This window comes from Atractosteus spatula, chromosome 3 (genome assembly GCF_055471065.1).
Source record: "Atractosteus spatula isolate fAtrSpa1 chromosome 3, fAtrSpa1.hap1, whole genome shotgun sequence".
Taxonomy (NCBI): Eukaryota; Metazoa; Chordata; class Actinopteri; order Semionotiformes; family Lepisosteidae; genus Atractosteus; species Atractosteus spatula.
The window spans coordinates 67,568,972-67,586,630 of record NC_142708.1 but is presented as its reverse complement, the minus strand read 5'-3'; the positions used below and the strand labels follow the sequence as shown (position 1 = coordinate 67,586,630).

The window sequence follows — 17,659 nt, the reverse complement described above, 5'->3', positions numbered from 1 at the left end:
CACACCCACCCGAAAATAAGCACCTGCCCAATTGCTCTCCTTCTAATGAGCGCGGTCCGGACACAGTCGGACTTTCCAATCCAGCCGGACGCCCACTCGTGAACAGCAGCGGACAGGTCTGCCAGCGGAGACCGCGGCAGCACCAGTATTGATCCGCGAGTGACTGCGCTCCTCTCGTCATCTCGCTGCCCGGCGCCCGGCGTCTCTTACCTGATCCGCGCCCGTGCCTCTCTCCCTCTCTCCCTCTCTCACACACAGGGGGCCTTTCCCGGGACCGTCCACCCCAGGACAAGAGTGACCGATTCCCCCCCTCCTTCTCCTCCTACCCGTCTCTTCTGGAGCGGGACCGGAAAAAAAAAACACCCACCGCGTCACCTGCCTCCGGCGCCGCAGGGGTTAAGTGTTCGCGGCTCCCCCTCTGCTCCACACTGCCCCCCTCTCCCTTTTCCTCCTTGTCCGCCTCCTCGCGGAGTCTGCCAGGACACGCCCACCAGGACCGCATTGTTCCAGACTGACAGGGGGAATTGTCCAATCAGAGGCAGAGATGACCACTGAGGGGGCGGAATGCGGCTATAGACGTAGAATGTGCCAATGAACCACGCGATGATAAACCAAACTTACTCTGAGCCCATCATGGAGCTGCAGTCCCAGTACAGGAGAACAGTCCTGTCACAATAGGGGTACAGTCCCAGTACAGGAGAACAGTCCTGTTCCAATAGGAGCTACAGTCCCAGTACAGGAGAACGGTCCTGTTCCAATAGGGGCTACAGTCCCAGTACAGGAGAACAGTCCTGTTACAATAGGAGCTACAGTCCCAGTACAGGAGAACAGTCCTGTTCCAATAGGGGCTACAGTCCCAGTACAGGAGAACGGTCCTGTTACAATAGGGGCTACAGTCCCAGTACAGGAGAACGGTCCTGTTCCAATAGGAGCTACAGTCCCAGTACAGGAGAACAGTCCTGTTACAATAGGAGCTACAGTCCCAGTACAGGAGAACAGTCCCATCACAATAGGGGCTACAGTCCCAGTACAGGAGAACGGTCCTGTTACAATAGGAGCTACAGTCCCAGTACAGGAGAACAGTCCCAGTACAGGAGAACAGTCCTGTTACAATAGGGGCTACAGTCCCAGTACAGGAGAACAGTCCTGTTCCAATAGGAGCTACAGTCCCAGTACAGGAGAACAGTCCTGTTACAATAGGGGCTACAGTCCCAGTACAGGAGAACAGTCCTGTCACAATAGGGGTACAGTCCCAGTACAGGAGAACAGTCCTGTTCCAATAGGAGCTACAGTCCCAGTACAGGAGAACAGTCCCGTTACAATAGGAGCTACAGTTCCAGTACAGGAGAACAGTCCCATCACAATAGGGGCTACAGTCCCAGTACAGGAGAACAGTCCTGTTCCAATAGGGGCTACAGTCCCAGTACAGAACAGTTCTGTTACAATAGGAGCTACAGTCAAGTACAGTAGGACAGTCCTGTTACAATAAGAGCTACAGTCCCAGTACAGGAGAACAGTCCCAGTACAGGAGGACAGTGCTGTTATAATAACGGGCAAATTGAAGTCGGGTGAAATTAATTCTTCTCGTTGCCTTGGAGACCAGAACCTTTAAGGTACAGCCTGTCCGCCCACCCATTTCTTCTTGCCAGCCAATGGCGTGCGTCCACACGGCGCTGTGATTGGTGGGCTGAGGAAGAACAACAGCGGGAGAAAGAGCGAGTGTGCTCGTGCATGAGGTGGGGGGGGGGGGCGCGAGCCTCAGCCGTCCAGCTTCGCCTTATTCTGCACAGTTGTCACCCACAGACCCCCGTCCCCCAAATCCTTCCTGCACAGACAGATCTTTTTAATTTCACCCGACAGTTACGCAGTAGGGATATTTGATCAAATCCGTGCTGTCCTGACCTCCTGTCTCTTTTTTTTCAGGGTTCTGTTTAATTGATGTGACAGCTCGTTTTGTGGGGGGGTGGGTCTAGGCGCCGGTATGAGCGGCGGAGTGTACGGAGGAGGTAAGGAGCGACCGTTTCGTCTGCGCGCAAAAACCCGTTTCAGAGACGGGTGACACCTGAGGACCGAGTCTCGGAGATAAAACCCCCCCGTGAGCGAGACAGGGGGTGTGGGAGAGAGCGAGCGGGCGGACGCGAGCTTGGCCGCGTCCATGTCGTGCGACACTTGGCGTGTATCGCGACACAGGAATGCAGACTCGAGAGACTGAGCAGCAGGATAATATACTGCTGAACGCGTCTGCCTCCGTGCCCGTATTTCCATCCGTGTCCGTATCGGTGTTGTCTGTGCGTCTCTTGTCCGGAGCGGTGCTCGCAGCTGCCTGCGCCTTCACCCGTTACCCGTGCCCACGGCCGTGTCTTTGTCCCACCGCCTGTCCACTGTGTCCGTGTGCGTGGCGCTGCTGTCAGCGGGGTCTCCGCCGGTGGCAGGGTCTGTGTCGCCGGGTACGGGGGCGAGCGGGGGCAGCGTGCGGCGACGGGGGGACACGGCGAGGGGATGCGGGCCCGCGTGGGTGACATCCCGTCGCAGGAAAAGCCGGGGTTCCGTGGGGTCAAGTCAATCCCGACACGCGCGTGTGGGAAGCCGTGTCGGGAGGGAATGTCGGCCGCAGATGCGTTAAAGGAACGGAGTCTCTTCAGTTGTCTGCAGCGCTGTAGGAGACTAGGAGGTGGGGCTGTTCACGAATTCAGCTGTCAGTTGCTGACAGCCTGAACCCAGAGCATTGTTCTGTAACAGGAACACGAGGGCACAACAGTTACAAGCATTGTATACAAGCCTGAGAACAGGGAGCACGTCCTTACACAAAGGCTGGTGAGGGTGTGGAACAGCAGCCCCAGCACTGTTGCTGTTGTTGAAGGAGATTCCCTGGAATCCCTCCAAATCATCTGGATGACTTGGGGAACGAATGGCTATTGAGCAACCAAACTACCCCTGTCCCTTGCCCAGCCTGTGACTGTTGCTCCAGTTTGCAGAGGACCGGTGACGAGTGGGAACACTCACCCAGCAGGCTGGGGTCCCTGGGTCCTGCACCCTGGGTAGTAAGAGTTTCCCACAGGGCAGTGTGTTATGGCAGGCAGGATTGGCTGGAGCTGAGCATGGGGCTGATTCCTGTCAGGGTTCAGGGTTCGAGGACCACTTGGTCCCAGCGAGACAGAGAGCTCAGCAGCCACACCTCCTTACCTGCAGCTGAGAGAGGGGTGTCTCTCTCTCCCTCTGCCTGTCTCACTCCTTCTCCCTGTCTCCAGGTGTGCCCCTGTCTCCAGGTGTGCCTCTGGCTCACTCTCCCTCTGCCTGTTTCACTCTCTCTCCCTGTCCACAGGTGTGCCCCTGTCTCACTCTCCATCTGCCTGTCTCACTCCCTCTCCCTGTCTCCAGGTGTGATTTGTCTCTCTCTCCCTCTGCCTGTCTCACTCCCTCTCCCTGTCTCCTGGTTTGCCTCTGGTTCACTCTCCCTCTGCCTGTCTCACTCCTTCTCCCTGTCTCCAGGTGTGCCCCTGTCTCACTCCCTCTTCCTGTCTCCAAGTGTGCCTCTGTCTCTCTCTCCCTCTGCCTGTCTCACTCTCTTTGCCTGTCTCCAGGTGTGCCCCTGTCTCACTCCCTCTCTGCCTGTCTCTCTCTCCCTCTCCCTGTCTCCAGGAGTGCCCGTGTCTCTCTCCCTCTTCCTGTCTCCAGGTGTGCCCCTGTCTCACTCTCTCCCTGTCTCCAGGTGTGCCCCTGTCTCACTCCCTCTTCCTGTCTCCAGGTGTGCCTCTGTCTCTCTCTCCCTCTGCCTGTCTCACTCTCTTTGCCTGTCTCCAGGTGTGCCCCTGTCTCACTCTCTTTGCCTGTCTCCAGGTGTGCCCCTGTCTCACTCCCTCTCTGCCTGTCTCTCTCTCCCTCTCCTTGTCTCCAGGTGTGCCCCTGTCTCACTCCCTCTCCCTGTCTCTCCCTCTCCAGATGAGGTCGGGGCTCTGGTGTTTGACATCGGCTCGTTCTCCACCAGGGCGGGCTACGCTGGCGAGGACTGCCCGAAGGTACCGCACGGCTCCTGCCCGCTCACCCCTCTCTCCGCCCCGGCCATTCCTGCCCGGAGGATAAGCTGAACACTTGCTGGTTTTCCAGTGCCAGTCAGCCCCTTCCAGCACGCAGTGAAAAACCGCTTCCCCCAGAGCAGTGCATCGTGGTCCGTGTAGAACTGGGACTATGAGAAAAGTGGTTCACAAGAGTGCACACCAGGTGGCGCCCCAGGGCTGGGCTCTGTCTGGACGCTGTTACAGCGGCAGGCCCTGTTCGTGAGCCTGAGCTGTCCACGTCGCCAGCAGGGCGTTCCCCATGGCCTCTTGCCATGTGAGGTCCCAGCCCCACTACGCTGCAGTGGTCAGGCTGCCTGGCTGGCCCTCCTCCAGCGGCACTGCAGTTCACCTCGTATCCACTGTCCCCTTCACCCCCTCCCCCTCTCTGTCTCTCTCGCTGACCTCACCTCACCCCCCCCCTCTCTCCTTCTGCCCAGGCGGATTTCCCCACCTCCCTGGGAGTGCTGGCCCAGGAGGAAGGGGGAGCGGAGCTGGGGGCAGACAAGGAGAAGTCGTCGGGACGCACGTTCTACATCGACACCAACGCCTTGCACGTGGCCCGCCCCGGGGTGGAGCTGGTGTCCCCGCTGAAGAACGGCATGAGTGCGTGATGCCGCCTGCCCACGATCCCACTGCAGCTTCATCAATAGGAGCCGTGTACCTTCGAAACCACAGGGGGGCTCCCCCTAGTGGCCAGCTGGGGAAAACACTCTTTCAGAGTGTCGCTCCTGCAGTCTGCACTGATGTGTACTACTCAATATATAATATCATTACATATTAATATATAATTAATATATAAAACATTAATTATATATCAATACATAATGATACTAATATGCTTTGAAACTGATATAAACAGCTACCGATAATATACTGAAAATTATACATACCGATACTGATCTATACTGAAAATTATATGTACAGATACTGATAATACTGCTACTGATCTATATATACAGAAACTGATATGTAGTGATTTGAAATATGATAGCAATACACAAGGAGACTAGTATGTAGAGAAACTGGTATACACCGAAACTGACACGATCGGGTACTGGTAATAAGCTGATGTGTACGGATACTGATACGCTGCAGTACTGATCCAGGCCTGCTCTTACAGCGGTCACACGAATGACACCGGCGCTGTTGATGCTGTTTGTTTGCAGTTGAGGACTGGGAGAGCTTCCAGGCCATCCTGGACCACACGTACTGCAAGCACATCAAGTCAGAACCCAGCCTGCACCCCGTGCTCATGTCAGAGGCTCCTGTGAGTACTCGCCCCACAGGCCCTCAGCCGCACAGCGCCGCTGTTAACGCCAATACTGCCCTCGCTGCCCCGGGAAATACCGCTCCTCAGTCTCATTCTCGTCGCGTCCGGTGCCGCCAGTGCTACCAGGAATGCGGCTGCTTCCGAGAGGACTAGGGCCGAATCCAGTTGTAGTGGCTGACAACAGCCGTGCTGATGGCGGCAGTGTTGGTTGTGTGCTGAGCCTGCGGGTTATGCGAATGACGCTGATGTTGCTGGCTCTGTGTGTGTGTGTGTGTGTGTGTCAGTGGAACACGCGAGCCAAGAGGGAGAAGCTGACGGAGCTGGTCTTTGAGCACTACAATATCCCAGCCTTCTTCCTGTGCAAGACCGCCGTGCTCACCGCGTATCCTTCACTGTGTGACCACCTGCGTCCACCCGCGTTCGTCTGTGTCCAGCTACGTCCATCAGTATCCACCTTGGTTCAACTGTGTCCATGTGCATCCACCTGTGTCCAGCTATGTTCACCTGCGTTCAACTGACTCCAACTGTATCCACCTGTGTCCATGTGCATCCACCTGTGTTCACCTGTGTCTAGCTATGTCCACCTGCGTTCACCTTTGTCCACCTGTATCTATCTGTATCCACCTGTTTCCACCTGTGTCCATCTGTATGTTTAACTATATCCGCCTGTACTCACCTGTGTGTCCACCTGCGCATCAGTCAGTGACTCCTTGACACTGCAGCAGGTTTGCTAATGGCCGAGCGACAGGTCTGGTATTGGATAGTGGTGCCACACACACTACCGCCATACCTGTGCATGATGGGTATGTTCTGCAACAAGGTGTGTATCGTACCTCTCACCTGCACACACTGGCCAACCTACCCAAATGCATGCTAACAAGCTACACTACATCATATACACTGGTAAATTATACAACATGCCACATGGGCAAACATGAACCTCTTTTTACACAGACACACAAATACACACACTGCTTGCTGACTTGTGGTGTAAGTGGTTCGGTGTATATAAGGTGAGTGAAAGAATGGAATGTGCGAGTGTGTCTAGATGTGTGACTGCACCATATATATGACATATCTGACTAGTCCAGGTATGTGATTTATTCTGGTGTGTGACAGGTCAGGTGTGTGACAGGTCAGGTGTGATGTGTGAGTAGCCCAGGTGTGTGACAGGTCAGGTGTGTTGTGTGAGTAGCACAGGAGTGCGACAGATCAGGTGTGATGTGTGAGTAGCCCAGGAGTGCGACAGGTCAGGTGTGATGTGTGAGTAGCCCAGTTGTGCGACAGGTCAGGTGTGTTGTATGAGTAGGCCAGGAGTGCGACAGGTCAGGTGTGTTGTGTGAGTAGGCCAGGAGTGGGATAGGTCAGGTGTGTTGTGTGAGTAGCCCAGGAGTGCGACAGGTCAGGTGTGATGTGTGAGTAGCCCAGGAGTGCGACAGGTCAGGTGTGTTGTGTGAGTAGCCCAGGAGTGCGACAGGTCAGGTGTGTTGTGTGAGTAGCCCAGGAGTGCGACAGGTCAGGTGTGATGTGTGAGTAGCCCAGGAGTGCGACAGGTCAGGTGTGTTGTGTGAGTAGCCCAGGAGTGCGACAGGTCAGGTGTGATGTGTGAGTAGCCCAGTTGTGCGACAGGTCAGGTGTGTTGTATGAGTAGGCCAGGAGTGCGACAGGTCAGGTGTGTTGTGTGAGTAGCCCAGGTGTGTTGATTCCTCCAGGTATCGTGAAGTCACCCCTGGCTGGAGACTTCATCACCATGCAGTGCAGAGAGCTGTTCCAGGAGATGAACATCGATATCATCCCTCCTTACATGATCGCTGGCAAGGTAATCCCATCCTCTCTCCTCTCTCCCTCTCCTGCCCAGCTTGTCTCTCTCATGCCTCCTCCCCTACCTCTGTCTCATTCCTCCTCTTTCTACCTTCCTCTCCATTCTCCTCTGCTAGGAATCTCTTCGTTCCTTGCTGGAATAAGATAGGTGTCTGGAAAGTCTCTGTCCATTTAACAGTTTGTTTTTTTCCATCCCTCTCTCCCTCTGATCTACATCTGAATTTGTCTCTGCACTTAGGAGCCTGTGAGAGAGGGAGCGCCTCCCAACTGGACGAAGAAAGACAAACTTCCTCCGGTCACAAAGTCCTGGCACACCTACATGTGCAATGTAGGGGATCCTGTATATTCACATTGCAATCAGTGTTGCACAGTTGCCCAGCGCAGTGCTCAGTACAGCTCTGACACACAGTTACACAGAGCAGTGCTTAGTACAGCTCTGACACACAGTTACCCAGTGCAGTGCTCAGTACAGCTTTGACTCACTCAGCACAGTGACCTGAGCCCATATTCTGTCTTTTCAGGAAGTGATCCAAGATTTCCAAGCCTCTGTCTTGCAGGTGTCAGACTCCCCCTACGATGAACAGTGAGTGGTGCAGTCTTTGCCAGTCTGTTTCATCCAGGGCTCAGACTCCCCCTGCGATGAGCAGAGAGTGGTGCAGTCTTTGCCAGTCTGTTTCATCCAGGGCTCAGACTCCCCCTGCGATGAGCAGAGAGTGGTGCAGTCTTTGCCAGTCTGGTTCATCCAGGGCTCAGACTCCCCCTGCAATGTGCACAGAGTGGTGCAGTCTTTGCCAGTCTGGTTCATCCAGGGCTCAGACTCCCCCTACGATGAACAGTGAGTGGTGCAGTCTTTGCCAGTCTTTTTCATCCAGGGCTCAGACTCCCCCTGCGATGAGCAGAGAGTGGTGCAGTCTTTGCCAGTCTGGTTCATCCAGGGCTCAGACTCCCCCTGCGATGTGCACAGAGTGGTGCAGTCTGTGCCAGTCTGGTTCATCCAGGGCTCAGACTCCCCCTGCGATGAGCACAGAGTGGTGCAGTCTTTGGCAGTCTGGTTCATCCAGGGCTCAGACTCCCCCTGCGATGAGCAGAGAGTGGTACAGTCTTTGCCAGTCTGGTTCATCCAGGGCTCAGACTCCCCCTGCGATGAGCAGAGAGTGGTGCAGTCTGTGCCAGTCTGGTTCATCCAGGGCTCAGACTCCCCCTGTGATGAACAGAGAGTGGTGCAGTCTTTGCCAGTCTGGTTCATCCAGGGCTCAGACTCCCCCTGCGATGAGCACAGAGTGGTACAGTCTTTGCCAGTCTGGTTCATCCAGGGCTCAGACTCCCCCTGCGATGAGCAGAGAGTGGTGCAGTCTTTGCCAGTCTGGTTCATCCAGGGCTCAGACTCCCCCTGCGATGTGCACAGAGTGGTGCAGTCTGTGCCAGTCTGGTTCATCCAGGGCTCAGACTCCCCCTGCGATGAGCACAGAGTGGTGCAGTCTGTGCCAGTCTGTTGGGATTGATGGGGGGTCATATGAAGTCAGAGTGAATGATTAGACTGCTCCTCCCCTCTCCACTCCTCTCTCACTTCCTGTGTGTCTCAGGGTGGCTGCCCAGATGCCCACAGTCCACTTCGAGATGCCCAGTGGATACACCACTGACTATGGTGCCGAACGGCTACGGATTCCAGAGGGTCTCTTCGACCCCTCCAATGTCAAGGTGCCATCATTATTATTATCATCACTATTGTTGAGGCTGACTGTTCCTCGGGCTGTGACAGGAGCTGTGAACGCCTGGCTGCAGTTTGGTCTACTGAGCTTATTCTTCTTTCTCCCTCTCTGTCCCCTCTCTCTCTCCAGGGCCTGTCGGGAAACACCATGCTGGGTGTAGGTCATGTCATCACCACCAGCATTGGGATGTGTGACATCGACATCAGGCCTGTGAGTCTCTCTTTCACTCTGTGCCCACCTCACCTCACCCCACCCAGCCCATCCATCACCCCATCACTCTCTCCCCTGTCACTCCCTCATCGCCTCACTTTCGCAATTACTGCATCACCCTGTCACTCCCTCTGTCTGTAACATCACCCCATCATCATCTCTCCCTTAGACTTACTCTTTCACTCCATCTTCATTTGTATCTCTCCCTCAGCTGCTCTCTTCCTCTGTCCTTCAGTGTGTCTCTGTCTGCTGTCTGTCTGCGGGCTCTGTACAGTGTCAGTCTGTCTCTCTCTCAGTCCTTCAGTGTGTCTCTGTCTGCTGTCTGTCTGCGGGCTCTGTACAGTGTCAGTCTGTCTCTCTCTCAGTCCTTCAGTGTGTCTCTGTCTGCTGACTGTCTGCGGGCTCTGTACAGTGTCAGTCTGTCTCTCTCTCAGTCCTTCAGTGTGTCTCTGTCTGCGGGCTCTGTACAGTGTCAGTCTGTCTCTCTCTCAGTCCTTCAGTGTGTCTCTGTCTGCTGTCTGTCTGCGGGCTCTGTACAGTGTCAGTCTGTCTCTCTCTCAGTCCTTCAGTGTGTGTCTGTCTGCTTTCTGTCTGCGGGCTCTGTACAGTGTCAGTCTGTCTCTCTCTCAGTCCTTCAGTGTGTCTCTGTCTGCGGGCTCTGTACAGTGTCAGTCTGTCTCTCTCTCAGTCCTTCAGTGTGTCTCTGTCTGCTGTCTGTCTGCGGGCTCTGTACAGTGTCAGTCTGTCTCTCTCTCAGTCCTTCAGTGTGTCTCTGTCTGCGGGCTCTGTACAGTGTCAGTCTGTCTCTCTCTCAGTCCTTCAGTGTGTCTCTGTCTGCGGGCTCTGTACAGTGTCAGTCTGTCTCTCTCTCAGTCCTTCAGTGTGTCTCTGTCTGCTGACTGTCTGCGGGCTCTGTACAGTGTCAGTCTGTCTCTCTCTCAGTCCTTCAGTGTGTGTCTGTCTGCTTTCTGTCTGCGGGCTCTGTACAGTGTCAGTCTGTCTCTCTCTCAGTCCTTCAGTGTGTCTCTGTCTGCGGGCTCTGTACAGTGTCAGTCTGTCTCTCTCTCAGTCCTTCAGTGTGTCTCTGTCTGCTGTCTGTCTGCGGGCTCTGTACAGTGTCAGTCTGTCTCTCTCTCAGTCCTTCAGTGTGTGTCTGTCTGCTTTCTGTCTGCGGGCTCTGTACAGTGTCAGTCTGTCTCTCTCTCAGTCCTTCAGTGTGTCTCTGTCTGCGGGCTCTGTACAGTGTCAGTCTGTCTCTCTCTCAGTCCTTCAGTGTGTCTCTGTCTGCTGTCTGTCTGCGGGCTCTGTACAGTGTCAGTCTGTCTCTCTCTCAGTCCTTCAGTGTGTCTCTGTCTGCTGTCTGTCTGCGGGCTCTGTACAGTGTCAGTCTGTCTCTCTCTCAGTCCTTCAGTGTGTCTCTGTCTGCAGGGTCTGTACAGCAGTGTGATCGTAACCGGTGGCAACACGCTGCTCCAGGGCTTCACTGAGCGGCTGAACCGCGAGCTGTCCCAGAAGGCCCCCCCGGTGAGTGACATCCCCCCCAGCACAGTCTCTCAGCTCCTACCAAGTCTGTCTGTGTTAATCCCCTCTCCTCTTCTTTCCTCCTCACCCTTCTGTCCACCTCATGGTTCTGTGCTGGTCTCCCCCTCTCCCCTGTCTCCTTCTCCCTCACCCTATCTCCTGTCTCTCTATCCCCATCCTTCTCCCTTTCCCTTACGCATCTCTCTCTCTCTCCCCATCCCCATCCTTCTCTCTCTCTATCCCTGTATCCCTCTCCCCTGTCTCTCTATCCTCGTATCCCTCTCCCCATCCTCCTCTCTATCCCTTTCCCCTATCTCTCTCTCTCTCCATCCTTCTCTCTCTCCCCCCCTCTCCATCCCCATCCTCCTCTCTATCCCCGTCTCCCTCTCCCTATCCCTGTCTGTAGAGCATGCGGTTGAAGCTAATTGCCAGTAACAGCTCCATGGAGAGACGCTTCAGTCCCTGGATCGGCGGCTCCATCCTCGCATCCCTGGTGAGACACCGAGGAGACAGTGTGTCCAGCGTGTCTCACACCTCTGTTAGTGTGTCCAGCGTGTCTGTCTCCTGTGTTGGTCAGTGTGTCAGTGTGTCCAGTAAATCAGACAGTGTGTCCAGGCTGTAGACAAGTGTGTTCATTGCGTTAGGGTGTTCATTATGAAGACAGCATGTCCAACAGCATGTCCACTCTTTTCCAGGGCACATTCCAGCAGATGTGGATCTCCAAGCAGGAGTACGAGGAGTGGGGAAAAGAGAGTGTGGAGAGGAAGTGTCCCTGAGCCGTCCACCTCCTGAGCTGCTTGTCCACCACACCCACGGCCCTGCGGGTGACAGTGAGAGGGACAGGGTCCCTCCCTGCTGGAGGAAACACATCACCATGCAAAATAATGGCCATCTTGTCCATCTCACCACCTCTCTCCCTGGACTCTCCCCTCTCCCTCTCTCATTCCTACTCCTCCCTCTGTCGGTGCTCCTCCTTCCTCCTGCTGGTCTATAACTCTACCCTTCTCTCACCCCCACCTGCCCTGACCCGTCCACCCCATCGGTCAGTCCGGCTCTGTGTTGTGAGCGTCTGCTGTCCATCTGCCCACCCACATGACAAGAGCATAGCATCACAAAAAAACACACGTATCAATAAAAGATGAAAGCGTCTGTGAGACAGTGTGTCTGCTGACTCTCCTGCGCTCTGCTGGGCGGCAGCTGGACAGGGGTCAGGCTCAGACACCGCTGCCAGGCCCCACGCTGCCCGCCGCTGGGCACAACACCGCAGCACTTGCAGCACGGCACAGCAGTCGGGGGGCTTCATGCTGGATCCAGGTGCAGGCAAGGGTAGGTGGTCTGCCAGGCGAGAAGCCAGAATGAGACCGGTCCAGAACCACAGTGGGTCAAAGAGAGTGACAGGAGCACACCGAGATGAGCTCAGGATAGCTATGACTGAGCACCACGCAGAGGAGAGTACCAGGAGCACACCGAGACGAGCTCAGGATAGCTATGACTGAGCACCATGCAGAGGAGAGTACCAGGAGCACACTGAGATGAGCTCAGGATAGCTATGACTGAGCACCACGCAGAGCAGAGTACCAGGAGCACACCGAGACGAGCTCAGGATAGCTATGACTGAGCACCATGCAGAGGAGAGTACCAGGAGCACACCGAGACGAGCTCAGGATAGCTATGACTGAGCACCATGCAGAGGAGAGTACCAGGAGCACACCGAGACAAGCTCAGGATAGCTATGACTGAGCACCACACAGTGGAGAGTACCAGGAGCACACCGAGACAAGCTCAGGATACCGAGCTCGGGAGACCAGAGGACACAGAGAGGAAGATCCATATGGCTGGTCTGGGCAGATGTGACATCAGTAAGAGAAGGACTGCCTCTCCAGTTGGCTAACACTGCTGTAGGCGTGGTATGGTATCTGGAATCTCATTCTAAAGAAGAGCAGCTATTTTTTTTAAATGTGTCACTTCACTGCAGTACAGTTCACCCTCATGGCTCCTTCCTACAGCCCCTGGCGTCACCTAGTGGGGAGGACCTGGAATTGCATGCTTTTTACAAAAGGCAACCTTCAGCAACCCCTCAGTGTTGTGCTTCATTTAAGGGGATGGCTTGGCAACCCCCAAGCTTCAGCTGGCTTTTTAAATCACCTCCAATAAGAGCAGAGAGAAACGAGAGGAGGTCGTCACCTGTTAGGAAGTTAGCGGCCAGCTGCCATATCACCCTGCCACTCACAACTGGCAGCCCCACTGAAGCTCAGACAGGTGTGAGCCTGGACAGTACCTGGATGGGTGACTTCGTGGGAAAAACTAAGGTTGCTGCTGGAAGAGGTGTTAGTGGGGCCAGTAGGGGGCGCTCACCCTGCAGTCTGTGTGGGTCCTAATGCCCCACTATAGTGACGGGGATATGATACTGTAAAAAGGTGCTATCCTTCGGATGAGACGTAAAACTGAGATCCTGACTCGCTGTGGTCACTAAAAATCCCAGGGCATTTCTCGAAAAGAGTAGGTGTGTATCCCCGGTGTCCTGGCCAAGCTTCCCCCTTGCCTTTACCAGTCATGGCCTCCTAATAATCCCCCTCTCTGAACTGGCTTCATCACTCTGTTCTCCTCCTCACTGAGAGCTGATGTGTGGTGGGTGTACTGGTGCACTATAGCTGCCATCGCATCATCCAGGTGGGGCTGCACACTGGTGGTGGGGGAGGGGATCCCCATTACCTGTAAAGTGTTCGGAGTGGAGTGTCCAGAAAAGCACTATATACACTGTAAATGTAAGCAATTATTAATTATTAGTAGCAGCTAATTGATCCTAGCATCTCATCAAGCCATTTCAAACATGACTGGGGACCATGTTCCACACTCCCACCACCCTTTGTGTAAAGAGGTGCCTCCTGTCCTGGCTGGAGAAACTGATTTCAGCAGTTCTAGAAAGAAGCCAGGGTATCAATTTCAACATGGTTGGATCGCTCGTTCCACACTCCCACCACCCTCTGTGTAAAGAGGCGTCAGTTAGTCTTGGTTTCAAAAGCACTTGCTCATACGAGTTTCTATCTGTACATACTCCACTGTTGATTCTAATGAATTCCAGTAGGTTGTCTTTGTTTGAGTACTTTAATAACATCCCCTTGTACTCTCCTCTATTCAAGACTAAACAGGTTTGGTTCCTTCATCCTGTCAGTGTAGGACTGTGGTCTAAACACAATTATGTGCACTATTCTAAAAGAGGCCTTGCTTAGTTATTAATACAACTTTATTCATGTATAATCCCTTGATTTTAAACTCTGTCCCTTTAACAGGATATCCTAACTCTCAGTTGGCCTTTTTAAATGCTTCTCTACATTGCCTAGAAGATGTGAATGTGTCGGTATAAACACCCCAGTTTGTTTCAGGTATAGTCTCTTCAGACTGTGTGTCTTTTTGTAGTAGTTTAGAGTACAGTAATACTCTGCACTTGGGTGGGCTATAGAGCACGCTACACTGCATCACTTCCCTACTGTAGTTCATCTTCATGAGCTGTGGTGCCATGTGAACCCTATAGTCCCATGGCAAACTGGTGTACAGCAAACTATGAAAATAGACAGACTATAATTTCACTGACAAGTCCTGGTGTACTGTAATAGTCTAAAACCTTGATAACATAAGATGAAAACATCTTGGTTTTTACAGTACTATAATACTCTAAAAGCCATCACACAGGCTCTTGCCACAGAGCTGTTGAGATGTTGACAAATGAGCACAGCACAGAACCAAGGCAAAATAAAACACGTCATATTGACAAGTTCTGACGTCACTGGCTCCTGGCCTCCTGGAGGGAGAGACCGTTTCCGCTGCGTCATCCCGGTGCACTCTCGCGACCACCCGGCACGGGACAGCACAGCCCGTCCTCTCCCCACACTGACGTCACCTCCGTGTAGGTATCTGCACTCGTGGGAAAAACGGAGAATCTCTCCAAGAGCAAAGAGACCTGTACATCGTCCGAAGAGTATGTTCTGATATACAGATGAAACGTACTTACTGTAACAAGTAACTTAGATATTTTGCACGTGAAAGAAAAACAAATCTCTATTCTATTGAGAATACCATCTCACTTCTCTAGCGACTGGGCCTGTAGCTATGAGTTATGCGAAATATGAATACAATATTAATAAGCCATTTACCAAAGCTGAGAACCAGTGAAACGGAGACCCGTATAAAAAGCCGACTAAGTCCGCACAGGCTAGCATTAAATCAAAATCAGTTTTGAGAAGCACCGCTTTTTTCAGGGTTAGGTGTTTGGGAGCACAGAGAAATCAGAATTAAAGGCTCTTTCCGAGAACTTTCTAGTTGTGTGAAAAGGTTCGAGCTAGTATTCATATACTTCATAATCACACCGCGGATCAAGGCAACTCCGCACGCGTGGGCTCATGTTCAGTTTGGACACTTACGCCGGGATCCGACCTTGACGCAGGGGCTCCGGCTGACGTCACCGCTGCCGGTAGGGATCCTGCCGCGCGGGGCTGGGAGCACGCGCGCTGCAGAACAGCACGCGGAGCCGATAAGGCTGAGTTTAAAACTCACCCTGGCGGCGCACCCGCCCTCAGTCCGGCAGAACCGGCCGAGGTCCTGAACTTCTGTCCGGCCCGACCCCACCAGAACCTGCCGAGCTCCTGACCTTCTGTCCGGTACGACCCGGGAAGTAAAACAAGCCTTCGCTCCACCAGAACCAGCACAACAAAACCGGAAAAGCTCCTGAACCTCAGCAATTCTTCTTCCTCCGCTCGGATAGTGTTTATTTGCCGCTCTCGGTGAACAGCCCTGTGCCCGATATGTGCCCGCTCAGTTCTCAGACAGTCTTTCTGAAAACAGACGGGCTTCAGAGCACATCGGCTTTATAGGCGCAGAGCAGAACCGGAAGTCTCTCAGACCCACTTCCTGCAGGGCTCTCGGTTACACAGCGGGTCTAGTTATTCAATTACCAGCGTGACTATGAAAATGACAAACGGGGCTTGAATGTGCTTGAAGGTAACAGTACTTTTCCTGGATTGCACTCCTACAGTAACCAGCCTGGACCCCGAGAGCTCGTCGTTATAGACGGTTTGATTAACACTCCTGTCTGTAACCAGTAGAGATCCTGTCAGCACAAGCTCTGCTCATTTCTTTTCTTGGGACAGAGCAGGTAGAAGGATCTCCTTGGAGCGGACTGTGTCAGGTGTGCCTGCAGTGCCAGGTGTCCCAGAGTGCCCACTGTACCAGGTGTGCCTGCAGTGCCCACAGTGCCCACTGTGCCCGCCGGTCAGTGTGCTATGGGCATGGCTCTCAGTCGATGGCTCGGCTCCCCCCGGCTTAAGAAGACTGACCTCCAGTCCTGCAAGTCCGCCTCCATGTTTTCCCGCTACAGCACGCCGGCCCCGGCCCGGCTGGCCTGGATTCTGGACTCCGCACCCCTCCCTGTCCCCGGGTCCGAGATGGGGGTTCCCAGCGGCGGCGACTGGAGCCCCCAGCACTGCTCCCCCAACTTCTCCGTCTCGTCCGACGGGCATTGGGTGCGCCGCCGGCCCGCAGAGTGCAGCACCGACGTGGCGAGGGGTTCGAGGGGCTGGGGGTTAGGGCTGCACGTATGGGAGGTGCGCTGGGCCCCCGGGGAGAGGGGCTCCCACGCTGTGGTGGGCATCGCCACTGAACACTGCCCCCTGCAGGCGCCTGGGTACACCGCGCTTCTGGGCCACGATGCCGAGTCCTGGGGCTGGGAGCTCGGCTCGAACGAGCTCCGCCACGGGGCCATGCTGGTGGGCCGGTACCCCTGCACCCTGGGAGAGGAAGAGGGGGCGCCAGAGCCGCCCCTCGCAGTGCCCCCCACCCTGCTGGTGGTCCTGGATGCCGACGCCGGCACAGTGGGCTTCGCCGTGGACGGGCACTTCCTGGGCGTGGCGTTCTGCGGGCTGCCGCGACGACCCCTGTACCCGGCCGTGAGCAGCGTGCGTGGCGACAGCACGGTGACGCTCCGCTACCTTGGGGGAATGCCACGTGAGTGCTGGGCCACATGCCAGACTGCAATGGCAAACCACACTGGCACAACACGTATGCACACTGGCACACTGCAGGGGTTAGACTCCCACTGCACAGCAGTCTGATCCACTCTAGGTCCTGTAGTGTTCTCAATCACACTCCCACTGTACAGCAGTCTGATCCACTCTAGGTGCTGTAGTGTTCTCAGTCACACTCCCACTGTACAGCAGTCTGATCCACTCTAGGTGCTGTAGTGTTCTCAGTCACACTCCCACTGTACAGCAGTCTGATCCACTCTAGGTCCTGTAGTGTTCTCAATCACACTCCCACTGTACAGCAGTCTGATCCACTCTAGGTGCTGTAGTGTTCTCAGTCACACTCCCACTGTACAGCAGTCTGATCCACTCTAGGTCCTGTAGTGTTCTTAATCACACTCCCACTGTACAGCAGGCTGATCTGCTCCAGGGATTATAATGTTCTCAATCAATCACACTTCTACTGCAAACCACAGGGTGTGACAGTGACAGTGATTCTGATGTATCTTGTTATTCCTGTTTCCAGTGTCATGAAGCCCCATGAAAGAGCTCAGCTTGTCAGAATGTGTTCAAGTGCAACTTTCCAAATGCCAACAGGGCTCTAATTAAGACCATTGTTAAAACGAGGTGACCTCTCAGTGGGATTAACTCTCTGCTCCGCTGTTCCCAGGCCAGCCGCTGGCTCTGACCTCGATGTGCACGCTGCGCATCCGGCGGATGGCCGGGAACGACAAGCTGCTCCTCCCTCCCAGACTACGACAACTTGTTCAGCCCTGCTCTGCGTGTCATCAGGAAGACTCTCCTCTCTCTACTGCCAAAACACCCTAATGGTACTGTCCATGGACAGGCACTCCCCCTGCCCTCCCCTCTCTACCATCCGAAGAGCACGGTGGTACAGTCCAGGGACAAGACTGCACTCCCCCTGCCCTCCCCTCTCTATCATCAGTAGAGCACAATGGTACAGTCCAGGGACAAGACTGCACTCCCCCTACCCTCCTCTCTCTATCATCAGTAGAGCACAATGGTACAGTCCAGGGACAAGACTGCACTCCCCCTACC

At 54.5% G+C, this 17,659-nt stretch overlaps 2 protein-coding genes across 2 annotated transcripts; both read left to right on the top strand.

The window, feature by feature from the left end:
- The first annotated feature begins 1,726 nt into the window (after positions 1-1,726).
- actl6b (actin like 6B) lies at positions 1,727-11,739 on the top strand. Its single transcript, XM_088910092.1, has 14 exons — positions 1,727-2,006; positions 3,940-4,016; positions 4,493-4,658; positions 5,222-5,322; positions 5,610-5,707; positions 6,051-6,145; positions 7,038-7,144; positions 7,385-7,474; positions 7,668-7,729; positions 8,730-8,844; positions 8,985-9,065; positions 10,494-10,589; positions 10,993-11,079; positions 11,282-11,739. The coding sequence occupies exons 1-14, from the start codon at positions 1,982-1,984 to the stop codon at positions 11,360-11,362; spliced, it is 1,281 nt and encodes a 426-aa protein (XP_088766218.1). The 5' UTR covers positions 1,727-1,981; the 3' UTR covers positions 11,363-11,739.
- A 4,123-nt stretch (positions 11,740-15,862) lies between these two features.
- LOC148838365 (SPRY domain-containing SOCS box protein 2-like) lies at positions 15,863-17,428 on the top strand. The gene is made up of 2 exons (XM_088910105.1): positions 15,863-16,583; positions 17,271-17,428. The coding sequence occupies exons 1-2, from the start codon at positions 15,863-15,865 to the stop codon at positions 17,426-17,428; spliced, it is 879 nt and encodes a 292-aa protein (XP_088766231.1).
- The last annotated feature ends 231 nt before the right edge of the window (positions 17,429-17,659 follow it).

Coding starts and splice junctions, on each gene's coding strand:
- LOC148838365 (XM_088910105.1), top strand. CDS start 15,863: ATGGGCATGGCTCTCAGTCGATGGCTCGGCTCCCCCCGGCTTAAGAAG. Junction 16,584..17,270: donor CTACCTTGGGGGAATGCCAC/GTGAGTGCTGGG, acceptor CGCTGTTCCCAG/GCCAGCCGCTGGCTCTGACC.
- actl6b (XM_088910092.1), top strand. CDS start 1,982: ATGAGCGGCGGAGTGTACGGAGGAG. Junction 5,708..6,050: donor AAGACCGCCGTGCTCACCGC/GTATCCTTCACT, acceptor ACACTGCAGCAG/GTTTGCTAATGGCCGAGCGA. Junction 10,590..10,992: donor TGTCCCAGAAGGCCCCCCCG/GTGAGTGACATC, acceptor CCCTGTCTGTAG/AGCATGCGGTTGAAGCTAAT.